The sequence below is a fragment of the Indicator indicator genome, chromosome 6 (assembly GCF_027791375.1).
Source record: "Indicator indicator isolate 239-I01 chromosome 6, UM_Iind_1.1, whole genome shotgun sequence".
NCBI lineage: Eukaryota > Metazoa > Chordata > Aves > Piciformes > Indicatoridae > Indicator > Indicator indicator.
In genome coordinates, this window is record NC_072015.1 from 5,830,317 (window position 1) to 5,842,983 (window position 12,667).

The following is a 12,667-nucleotide window of genomic DNA, read 5'->3' on the forward strand; positions in this document are numbered from 1 at the left end:
TTTAGCAATGTTTAATAGTGCAAAAGTTAGAAGATCAAATTAGTGTGTTAAACAATGAGAAATGGTCTTTGATGGAACAAATCCAAAGACTTGAGAGGTATGTACTTATCTTGATATCTGCTCAACTGCTGGTAAATGCTGAAATAACTTCTCAACGTTTTTCTAGCACATACATAAAAACATACAACTTACATTTATAAAATTCATAGGAGTGCTTCAGAGCAGGGCAGTCTTTCCTTTTTAATATGTAGTATTTGATTTAGAAAAAGGAAGAGATTTCAGACTGACTATTTTCTCTTTTATTACTTACATCATTTAATTTTACCAGTTTCGATCTTTCAGTGCAACTTACTTATGTACTTCTTTGAAAACAGGATACGTTCTGATGTGTTTTGGGTAGGTTTTCTCCTCAGCTTTATTTCATTTCTTTGCACTATGGTGTTTACAGCTTGCAAACACAGTTTGAAAGATATTTGCTTTAATAACTTTTAATAATTTCAACACAGTTTTACTTTCTATAGAGCATGACTAGGAGAAATAGCAGTATCTTTAACAACAAAAAAAGTTGGGTCAAAATGTGATTCTGTAAGCTATAAGATACCATTCCTCTTGAAGAGATGCAACGTTGATATGGACAAGTACATAATTTTGAAGTGGTTTTATTAGCTTGTGTAGGTACCATTTCAAGCCAGATGGGATACTACATATTAATTCACCTAGTATTGCAAGTTTTGCATCACAAATAAGAGTTCTGTCTCCTGATGATTTTTGTCTTGATGCTTAAACTTCAGCCAGAAGCAGGCAACACTATTATTGTTCATTTTATTTCATTGATTCACTTCAAGTGCAGCATTTTTCCTGCTATTAATTATTGACTAAAGAACACCCTTAAGCTAGCACTGATTTGAACAGCTTGTGTGATTTAAGTTCTTTCTTCTAAAAGAATTTTCGAACATACTGGAGCTGAAAAGGGAGCTCTTCAGTGTGTTGTCCTTGTTTCTCTGCTTCAGTCTTGTGATTCTGTAATTCTCATGAAAACTGCAAAAAATGTTTTATCCTTTTCTTTTTTTTTTTTTAGTGAAATAGATATTCTCAAGAATGAAAACTTTGCTGTGTCAACAGTTTATGGTGTAGCTCCCCAACCTTCTTTAAAACAAGTGCCTCTCACGGTCTCAGAGGACAATGGACGGTACTTGGATATCAAGAGCTCTGAGAATGACAATAAACATGGAAATACTGAGGAGACAAGCCTTTCGTTATCAGCTGAAGTGGATTCAAGGACTTGTAAAGATGATCTGCTAAATTCAGTGCCCCATAAAGAAATAGAGAAACTATCCTCTTGCGCTCCATCAACTAAAGCTGCAGTACACTTTGATAAGCCGAATAGGTTAGTGACAAGTTTTAAACTGGAATGCTTTAATTAAACATCCTTGCTAAGTTGATAGATTTTTTTCCTAATAGTAAAATTATGCAGAATTCACAGATCAATTTGTGTTTTGAATGCAAATAAAAGACTTAACTGTAGGAGACTTAGCTTTAGGGTATGGTGCTGGTATTTTTATATTTGTAATTGTTTAAGGACAGATTACATTTAAGAAACCCACATTCATAGTATTAAATCTAAGGATTTCACCTCCTACTTATTGCTAGAAAGAGGACTGGTTTTAGGAAAAAAAAAATAAGCCCAAGAAACACACTAAAATCAAAGAGTTGAATGGGAAGATAGGATATTTCCATTATCTTTTCAAGTTTAATTTCATAATGCAATCTCTTCTGCTAGAAGAGTGCTTTGGAGGTTTTTCCTATGTAGGTGTGTATAAATTCTCTTAATACTCTGAGAGCTGTAGGTTTGTTTTTGTGGGGTTTTAGTGTTTTGGTGTTTGTTTGTTTGTTTAGTTTGTTTGTTGTTGTTGGGTTTTTTTTTGTTGTTGTTTGTTTGTTTTAGGTTTTTTTTTTTGTTTTAATTTTTGTTTTAATAATCAGAATATTCACTACCATTCTGCTTCTTGAGCTTTGAATTTAGGATAAGTCTTCACTGGGTTAATATGATCTTTTAGTCAAAATAGGGTATTCATGCTGTGTTGTTACATGGTGGCTGAGGAGTTTGTGGCTGGGTGTTCTTGAGAACACCTCTCAAACCCATGCAGATTTTAATCATTAGAGTAAAGAGGGGAAGTGACATGTTCATTAAGTAACAGACAAACCACTGTGTAGCCATTAGGAATAACACAGACCACAAACCTTATTGAGGGTATGTACAACTTCTAAAATTACCTTTGTAGACATAGATAGTTGAGGAGCTCACCTATGGTCTTAGCGTTGCTATTCCTATGGGAGCTGGTAGCCATTTGCTTTGTATTTTGGCAGTTCTCTTGCTGGTGTTGATACAGCATTATGTTTCTAGAATTATTTTTCATCTGAAAACACCATATAGAAATCTGTGTGTTATTCTGTACAGTTGTAAAATTAATACAAGATGTGAGGGGGAAGAAGAAGAAAAACCAGAATTTCTACTCCTGCTAGTAATTAACATTTCTTGCATACCCTAAGTATCCTGTTTCCTTTGGATTTCCTGAACTTCTTGTACTAAGTCATAGGGCCACAGGCACTTTTTCAGTGGTCTCTCAACTTTATAATTGAACAAGAGGATTAATGAATACAGTACCTTATAGTCTTAATACAAATCTCTTCTAATGGGAGTATCTAATGGGAGAATAAATTTGGACTTAGATTTTTCTGAAAGATTTCCAATGCTTCCATTTAAATTTTCCAGATTTTTTCTTTTAATTTCTTTCCTAACCTAGCTGAATATCTATACTATGTAATGAGCAAAACTTATAGCTCTTGTACATCAATTGCTATAAACTTGTCTACCTAATTTCCTCTGTGACTTGCTGCCAGCTTCTTTTTGCTCAGAGAAATTGGGAATGCTGGGAGGCAATAAGTGCATGAATGTTAGATTTATGGGTTGGGGTAGTGAGAATGGATATCAAAATAGGATGAAATCACTGAGTGAGGAAGGAACTATGAGTATCTCCAGTGTGGTTTGTGACAGTAGTCTCTAGAAAAACAGGATTGATTTTGCTGCTCACAGCTCTTTTACATACGGCTGCATGTGAATTTGAAAAGTAGTTGAATCCCCATTGAATTTACTTCAGAAGTCCCCTGAAACACAGTTCACTGCAGAAATAAGTAATGCATGATTAGTGTGTAGCTATTTTTGCACTGAGTTTGGGGTTTAACATGTCAGTGAAGAGTCAAAGGAAACCATATTTGATAGTGTTTTGTAGAGCTGTATCACTAAATTGTGTTCCTGGATTATGCACTGAATTTGTAATGATATAGTAAATTTTTTCATTTAAAAGTATGTTATATGTTGTGTATTTTGAGATCTGTGTGAGCAGCACAATAGAAGTGCAGGATACTCATTTCAGCCCAGGGGTAATTATTTGTAGATGACAATTACTACAATTTATTCAGAATGTATTCATCTAGCTTGAAAGGCAGAATTTTTACTACTGTAGCTAGAGAATGGCTTCTTGGCATGACTCTTGCCCAGATGGGAAGGGAGGATAGAAGATCAAGTGAGCCTGCTTTGTGTGACTGAACTAGGAGCAGCTGTGCATGTATGCCTGCAAATGAGGACATGGCCATCATTGGAAAAACGCCTTGTCTAACAGATTGCAGCAGGAAGCCCTAGCAGCAGTTTAAATAGACTGCACCATATGTATTTATTCAACTCACTTTAGGTGTTTGGTAGCTTGCATCAAATACAAGGTGTTTTCTGTATGTAGCAGTCACTCCTGACTTTTCCAGTAAATTGACTCTTTTGTCTCCTTTTAAGAAATAGAATAGCAGTGCTTAGGTGTTGGATTCATTATACTTTGTTGTATTTTAGCATCTTCACTACTGGAGTCTGCTGGCCCTTGAAAAGACATACCACTGACTTGTGTGCAGGAGGTGTCAGTCTGACATCATTTCTGTCCAGTCTATCCATCAAAGATTTTATTAGACTTCATGAAGGAGCAGCTTCCTTGACTCTAAATATAGCCAGCAATTGTAATGGGATGCATGCTGCCCAGAGCTTGCTGCTAATTAACCCACAGGGAAAGTCAGTGGTATACTGTCATACTTTGTTTTCAGTCTCTGCAAAAGAGGCATGGAACTTTGACCTTATGTAGGATTTTAATTAAGGTTTCAAATGGGGAGGGCTCTACTGTTCTGCAGAGTAAACACTGTGGTGCAGGACAGACAGGGCAAAGGGTTGGCCAAGGCCTTGCCACTCAGTGTTAAGTTGGTGCTTTGCAACACTTGCTCCTGTTCTCCCAGTGTAAATAATCCTTAAAGCTTTGAGTAGAGCCTGTAAATCTGTCACTCAAGAATACTTTTACAAAAGAAGGACTAACATATTTTTAAACAGAGATCCTTTTCAACTTACTACCAGCTGAGTTGTTTAGTAACTTATGAAAAGTGAACTCTTGGATAAAACCAGGCCGATTGGAATTAAAGCAAACATTTCATTGAAATTTAAAAATATGTTGTAAAAACCCATACTGTCAAGAAAGAAAGCTGATTTAAAGTAATAAACGTGATTTCTTATATGTCACATTTTTAAATAGTCAGAGAAGGAAAACTAGTCTGGTGTATTTGTCCATATCCTCCTGGATAGTAGCAACTCAGATTTTTTAATATGCCTTTTTTGGTCAGAAAATGGTGAATGATTGTGTGTTTACTGTAAGTAGTGTGATGTTTCAATCTATTAGATAAAAATGTGTCCATGCATGCAGTTGCATGTCCATTAGACTTTGTATCCAAAACAGAATTTTGACTTGTAAGGTGATACCACTTTCCATTGAAGGGAAGAAGCAATTCCCATTCCTTAAAATCATGAAATGCTGTTTGAATCCTCTAATGACGTTATGATGACACAGAGTGGAATGGGTTTTGTGCATGTCTTGGAAGCATAGTGGATGTGGCAGTCAATTAGATTAGCATCTAAATACAGGCCTCAAATAAGGCAGAGGGGGTTGTTACTGCGACAAATGGGATGCCACTGAAGATGATGGTTGCCTGTTTTATGTGGTGATCAGTCCAGTAATTGGTTTCTGAGAATATTTCTGCCAAATGACCCTCCTCACACAAGGTCATTTTGAGACTCTTATCAGGATTCTATGTGTATGCTTAAGGCTTTGAGGAGCTCAGCTGTGTTGGCTCGTAGATACACATCTACCTTAGGGATTAGAGAGACATTTAAGGTGAATTTTGAGATTCTCAGCATGCGTTTGCATCCAGCTTTTATATCCCAGAGTGGCAGCTGGGCAATCTCTGTTTAATCCTGAAGTTGTAAGTGTCTACTCATATGTTTTTATGCAACATGCAGAATCAGAACATTAAGCAAAAATACTGTTTCTTGTGATTTCCGCCCATACCCCCTAGTTTGCATAATTGTATGCTTCCTCTTGTATTGCTAAAGCTTCCTTTTCTTCTACTTTAGTCCTATTTTTATCTATGCAGTTCAAAGGATATTGCATATTTCAGTACTAAAATGTATTTCTTAATTAGGACATCCAATTATTTTATTGCTACAGCCGAAACACCCTAAAAAGCAAAGATTATTTAAAATAAAAACTTCTGTAGTATGCTTCACTTAAAACCTACTTTCTGAATACCATTTTGCTTAACTGTTTGAGTCAGAATGAAAGGACGTGCTCAGTCACCTTTCTGATGGATTCTTTCTTTTCCCCCCTTCCCTTTTTGACAATATTTCAGGAAATTGTCACCAGCTTTCCATCAGGCACTACTGTCTTTCTGTCGGATGTCAGCAGACAGCCGTTTGGGATCAGAGGTATATTTCCCAGTTGACATAAACTAGTAGACTCTTTGTTCTGCATGGCAGCAATAGTTAAAGAGGCAATAATTGCTTTTGAACAATACTTACTAGCATGTACGGAGAGATAAATTTATGTGCATGAAACTTAAGAAATAAGGATATGCTTTCAGATTTTGGCTTAAATCTGAAACGTGGTGATAGATGCAGAATTACTGAGAAGTTTAGAGTCTGGACAAGTGGATTCATGCTTTTGAAGTCAGCTGCCAGATCAAAAACGTAAGGCTTAGTGTGTGAGGAAAGAAAATGTTTTCTGGTAAGTGAACAGCCTACTGCAATTGTTGTATTTCCTTTGAAAAGGACCTTTTCTGTTCCTGTGCTTCAGTAAAACAAACAAACAAAGCAATAAACAAACCACTTGGTTTTCCAGGTGTCTCGAATTGCAGACAGTGAAAAAAGTGTCATGTTAATGTTGGGACGCTGCCTGCCTCATATTGTTCCTAACGTGCTGCTTGCAAAGCGAGAGGTGAGGAACCCTGGAATTCTACTTTTTATTTTTATCAGAATGTTTTCTTTTTAATATTGAAGATGTTGTGTCTAATTTCATCAAAGTGCGTTACTTGCAATCATATTCTTACTTTCATGCATGCATCTCTCCTCCTAGAAAATGGTTTTACACCTCTGTCAGGTGAGTTCATGCAACCTGCATGGTATCCTAATATTTATCCCTTTACTTAAGGCACCCACTAGCATTCAGCAAGACTAACTGTTACTGTAGGTCCATCGGCTTGTGGTAGCACAAAAGTGGTTGGTTGGTTTGTTTAGAGATCATGGTTAAAGTGTTTTGTAAAGACCAGAGGATATAAGTTCAAACTTTATGTTTGGTTTATTTTATCTATTAGTAGTTTTACTAAGGATTTATGTTCAGGTTCTTCTGCAGTACTATGTATTGAATAAAAAATTTATCATCTTTTTCTAGAAGCTGCATGCATTAGCCAAGATAAAGTTCATCAAAAACATCCTTTCATAAAGAGTAATAGCAATCTTGCTTATATGTTCTCAAATTTAAAAATAAGCTAAATAAACTTAGGAAAATGCAGTATTTATTTTGAATGTAAATGAGGATGGTGTTTAGCATAATCATCCATACTATATTGTGTAGAAAAGACTTACGATTGTAGATCGAAAAAAAGAGACTGGCTTTGTATTATCTTGTTGTAAATATTGCACATTATTGCTTGTGTGAAAAATAGAAATATGAAAATGTATCAAACAAATGTAACAGCTTTAAAGTTGACACTGAGCTAAAGGGTTTGAAGTAGCACAGTTGCAGTAAGTTTGTCCTGGTTGAGGGGACCTACAGTATGGTAGATTTTGTAGTGTGTTTTGCATTAAATTCATTTTAAGGCTTTGAAAAATTCCTAAGAAATTTGTACTGATCCTATAATTTAAAATTTTAGAACATTTGAGCAATTACCAGTAGTTGAAATGGTGAGATGGAAAAGTTCCATGTTTTGCAAGTCTCAAACTTTATAAAAGGTTGGTTGGTTGTTTTTTTCTGAGGGGATGGAGATGTTGACTGAGTGCTCAAGAAAGGATTCTGTTAAGAGTCTATTGGAATAATTCTGTGACTGTTCCTGGATCAGTGCTTAATTTCTGATTTCTTACCTTCCTTTCCTTCCCTCTGCTTGGCAGGATGTGGTATTTTGGCTTCTTTTCACAGCTTGTAGCATAATGTGTGTAATGTATTTGAGTGTTTTTGTGACCTTTTAGGCGAGTTGCTACTTACTTTGTTTTATAGTTGAAGTTAAATTTGATTACATATATTTTTATCTTAAATGAATCACCTGTTGAAAAAACCTTCAAGTGAGAATTGTATAATTGGAATGCATAGGATGCTTAATGTTCCAAGAACTGAAATTTGCTTTTAAAAATAGCTTCTTTCAGTTACCACCCATTGCTGTATCTATTGTAATGTTCTTTCAGATGTAGGCATGGAATTTGAATGAAAAGTTGGGTGGACCATCTGTTAATATTTATTAATAACCTAAGAACTAGGCTCTCTTCAACTTTGGGTCATGTTTGAAAGCAACCTTATCATAAGAGAGTCTTAGCACAATTTACAGAGAAATGATGTAAAAATGTGCCAAAAGATCACTAATTCAAGAAAGATAACATTAGAACTTCAGGTTATAATGAGAAGTGAATCACCAATCTGCTCTGAAAAGATACAGTGGTAGTCTTCAAGATCTTACACTGTCAGTGTGTTAGACTTGAGAATTAAACATAATTTTGTAATGACTTCCTCAAGTACCTGTCTTAAGCATCCATCATGTTGATATTGGTTGCGAAATCTTAAGCTGAAAATGTTGTGCTATATATTTTCATTTTGAAGAAATTGAGTTTGTGGAAGTTGGCAATCTCTCAATAGGTATTGTCCTTCATCAGTGATTCAAGAGCCATTTCACCAATGCTTTTATCCCTCTTAAGGTCAGTGGCAGCCTGCTTGACTCGGTAATAAGTGGTCCAGTAAATGTTACAGTTAACATCTGAGGGACTAGTTAGTGTCAGAATGCCTGATGCATTTCTGAAGTTATGTTATTTTTGTGTATTAATGCAGATTTAATTGTTCTTCAATGTCTGTAGTTTAGGTTTTGATGGACGATAAGAAAGAAACAAAAATATGCTATTGACGTAGGGTGGCTGAGGAGGTCATTTGAATTTCTAAAAGAGCAGGTCAACTGTGTAAAATCAATAATGCATATATACGAAAATTGCCTGAAAGCAATTTGTAGTCTTTAAAATTCCATGTGTCAACATGAAAAATTAATTTTTTTTAATCACAAGTGCCTAGATTATCTTAACTGCTTGAAAAGGTTTATCAATGTTTAGGTTTGTTTGTGAATACACTCACAAATGACAGGGATATGGAAGCCAAATAGTGATTGGAATGAATGGCAACAAAATGCTGAAAGATGTTTTCCAAAAAAAAAGCTCTTTGGCTAGGTTTGCAGTCTGTGATCTTGCAGATGTGCAGCTTGAGTTCATAAAATTTAATCTGCAATGGAATCTGCTTCTTTAATTGTGTTTTTGGCACTTAACACTAAAACACATTTAAGATTTAAAAAAATAATGAAGTCAGCCACCTTGTGCTTGTCAAGAGTCATACCATAACAAGATTCTTTTGACTAAATTGTAATTAGAGAAAAGCAATCCTTTAAATCATGCAATCCTAAATCTTAAGCAGTGTGATAATGATTTCTCACCCTCTATAAGATGTAGAAAATTATTTTTTTTTTCAGTTACCAGGTGTAACCTTGTTTGTCCTTTAGCAGAGTTTGGGCCAGAGTGAACCTCTTGACTTAATAGAAGGATCTTATTAACTCATGTTCTTAATCAAGAAACATTTTTCCTTAATGATTTATACTTTTCATGTCATCTATTATTCCAGGCTTAGTTTCTGTAACTTGCATTTTTCTTATGCAAACTTAGCAAGGACTCACTGTGACACAGACAAAAAGCAATAGCAGCAGTCACACACCCAGAGCAGAGAGAGAGAGCAATGACTGGAAGGTCTGCTCCTTATATACAGAGATACAGGAAAAGGGAATAGAATAACAGATTACAGTATCCTGTGTCCTTCCCTTGGGGCTCTCTCGTCCTCTGGAGGAATTTATGGTAGGACAGGTAATCCCTAACCTACAATAGTCTGGGGTATTTTTTTTGTTTGGGGGTGCAGTTGTGTCCACACACATGAAAGAAAGACATAACCATTTTCTGTTGAGGTCCTTTAGTTCTGTTCTCAGAATATGAAGGGCTAGTGCAGTTTTCTTAGAGGGAAATGACACAATCTTACAGTGTCCACTGTCTGGTCTGAATTTTAACACCATGTCTTTAACATAACAATTCATGATGCAAGGAGTTGAATTTTAATGTTTATGGATTTAGGTTTATGCCAGTTGTTACTAGTTCTGTCACAGTGATTCTATGTGCAAGTTTCCAAATAAACAGTAGATACAAAAAAAGAAGTAAAAGGATTTTTTCACATGTGTGTCTGCCTTGATTCTTCTGTAAAAGTATTCCGTTGCGTCTGTGAGAGGCATAATTTGAATCCTGGAATAATAGTCTTATCCCATGAAATGTAATTAGAGTTGTAATTTTAACATGAATAAGATAGATGAGTAGCACAAAGTTCTGAGTCATGGATTAATTCTGTAATTAACTATTTTTTTCATTTTAAAGCTAAAAGGATTAGTTCAGAACTTCAAATCTTTGTGCAAGAGACTCCATGTCAGTAGTACCTGCAGCTACTGCAATTCCTGCAGATAATCTTATTTTACTTTATTTACTGGTTGTCAGATGCTATAGAAGAATTTTAACATAGCATTGGTTCACAGCGTAAGCATTGACTATTGGAGAAGGCTGAAAGAGACATATTTCATAGAATCATAGAATCAGTCAGGGTTGGAAGGGACCACAAGGATCAGCCAGTTCCAACCCCCCTGCCATGGGCAGGGACACCTCACACTACATCAGGCTGGCCAGAGCCTCATCCAGCCTGGCCTTAAACACCTCCAGGGATGGGGCCCCAACCACCTCCCTGGACAACCCATTCCAGGCTCTCACCACTCTCATGGGGAAGAACTTCTTCCTCACATCCAGCCTGAATCTCCCCACTTCCAGCTTTATTCCATTCTCCCTAGTCCTATCACTACCTGATATCCTAAAAAGTCCCTCCCCCCAAAAAATAATGATATTTGCAAAATCCATCCTAATGTCATTCTGGTTTATATATTATTTTGTCACCTGTTAGCCATATTATTATATTAGTATTTGAAATAATAAAAAAAGATGACTATCCTAAGCTATTGAAGTAACCAATCTTGCATTTAACAGTAAGTAAATGATTCATTGAGAAAATTTTTTTGCTTATGAATGCTTCAAGCAAGACACTAATTAATGAGGGAAACTAACATGTAGAAGACTTTTTTCAGAATATTAACTTAAAAATTATAGTGAAGGCAACAACAGAGATGTAAAATTCCTACTACCTTGTAAGAAAATTGTCAGCAAGATTGACAGATGCTTCCCATGGGATACATTTTAAAAAGCATTAATATTTTTTATTTTTATACTTCTACCATTTAAAAATACTTTTAATATGTAGAAGAAACGGTTTTACGTTATGGTTTACATATGTGATACCAGTTAGCTTGAGCTGTTGAGAATGTCTTCCATCTTGTTTTCACATGTCCCTTTTAGTTCAACAGGCTTGCTCACAAGACCATCATGAATAGGTCACTTAGAGTGGAGGTGGTAATTTTTTCTTGCAGACAAGATAATTTATTACGAATAATATAGCTTTTTCCAGGGTTTGTATAATCTTTACTAGAAACTTCAGGAGTGTTCTCCCTTGTCATCCTCTTTTCACAGTTTATTAATTCACAAAAAGCTTGTCTGCTGAAAGTGGCTCAAAAGTATGCAGCAGGTGGGAGAGTCTCCCTATCACTTGGCCATGTTTTCTCTAAAGGCACCTAGGTTTCATCTGTTTTGTTTTTTTTTTTAGCCCTGACCTCTCAGTGTGATATCTCTGTCTTCAAGACAGAAATATTAAATCACTTCTAGAAATTATGTGGCTTCCAAATTTGCTTAGAGTGAAGGCTCATGTCAGCAAGGTCAAGGAAGGGGACTTCCAGTTTGTGTTTAGAACGATTTGGGCTTTTTCTGGGAATGAATACCGTGAGTTTTGAAGGCATATTTAGAAAGGAGAAAGTCTTCACTATTGTGAACAGCCTTCTATTTTCTTCAGTTAATGTTTTACACAGTAGTTTCTTGCTAGTTTGTTCCTTAAAGGAATTGAATTGCTATAAAAAGAAAATTCAGCTTCAGATATTGCCTCTATATTGAAAAAAATATCAACAATCATTTAAAATCTTATAGTTTTCACTCATCACAAAAGAGAGTATCTCTCTGGAGTCACCTTTACCATTGTGTGTTTCTCACTGTTTATTCTAACTTGTGCACTAAACTGCATGTTTAATTGGAAACTTTAGTCTTTCAGCTCTGATGCATCAGCAATAACTTTTTTCACAGCTTTGTTGCATAGATATCTGTGGAGTTTGTTTCGGTTCAGTAGGTACTGAAGACAATTTAAACTGTCATTGACCTCTAATTCTGGTTACAGGTGACCTGTATTTCTTAATCATAATCTTTGCAGAGGTTTTGATTTTATGTACTGATTCTCCCCTGATCTTTCCTAGCAGGAAAACATTTCTAACTTTTGTAGACTTTCACTTTTTTCAGGTCACTTAAGAGATCAAGATTCTAAAGCATCTTCTCCAACTGTTTTGATGTTATGTGGCTAGATTTATCTTCTTAGTTTCTTTTGCCATTTATGAATATATGCCCAAAGTGTTTTTACTTTGTTTGGTTTTCCCCTACCCACAACTTTTTAGGAATTGATCCCACTCATACTGTGTACAGCCTGCCTCCATCCTGAACCCAAAGAGAGAGATCAGCTTCTACACATACTGTTCAATTTGATCAAACGACCGGATGATGAGCAAAGGTGTGTTTGCGTTTGTGTGTTGTGGGACAAAGAAGCAGAACTGGTAGAAACTAGATATTATTGGATGATTTTAGTCAAGTTTCACTTAAGCTGATACTTTGCTGGTATAGTGTCAGCAAATTTATGTGGACCTCAGCGATTTCCATGATCGTACTATCTCATTAGTGAAGTGTAAGAATAGACTTGGTAAGCTGCAGTGTAACATTTCAGTTCCTCTTTTATTGAAAGGGGATCTGACAAACTTTGTTAAAATTACTTTTAAGATCATAATT

At 35.7% G+C, this 12,667-nt stretch overlaps 1 protein-coding gene across 1 annotated transcript in view; it reads left to right on the forward strand.

Moving 5' to 3' along the window:
• The window catches only part of RELCH (RAB11 binding and LisH domain, coiled-coil and HEAT repeat containing), a 72,224-nt gene that overhangs the window by 29,382 nt on the left and 30,175 nt on the right, over positions 1 to 12,667 (forward strand). The window contains exons 7-11 of the mRNA XM_054381599.1: positions 6 to 97; positions 1,079 to 1,387; positions 5,770 to 5,845; positions 6,258 to 6,353; positions 12,283 to 12,395. Coding sequence (XP_054237574.1) covers positions 6 to 97; positions 1,079 to 1,387; positions 5,770 to 5,845; positions 6,258 to 6,353; positions 12,283 to 12,395 — 686 coding nt within the window. The remainder of the gene's footprint in view (positions 1 to 5; positions 98 to 1,078; positions 1,388 to 5,769; positions 5,846 to 6,257; positions 6,354 to 12,282; positions 12,396 to 12,667) is intronic.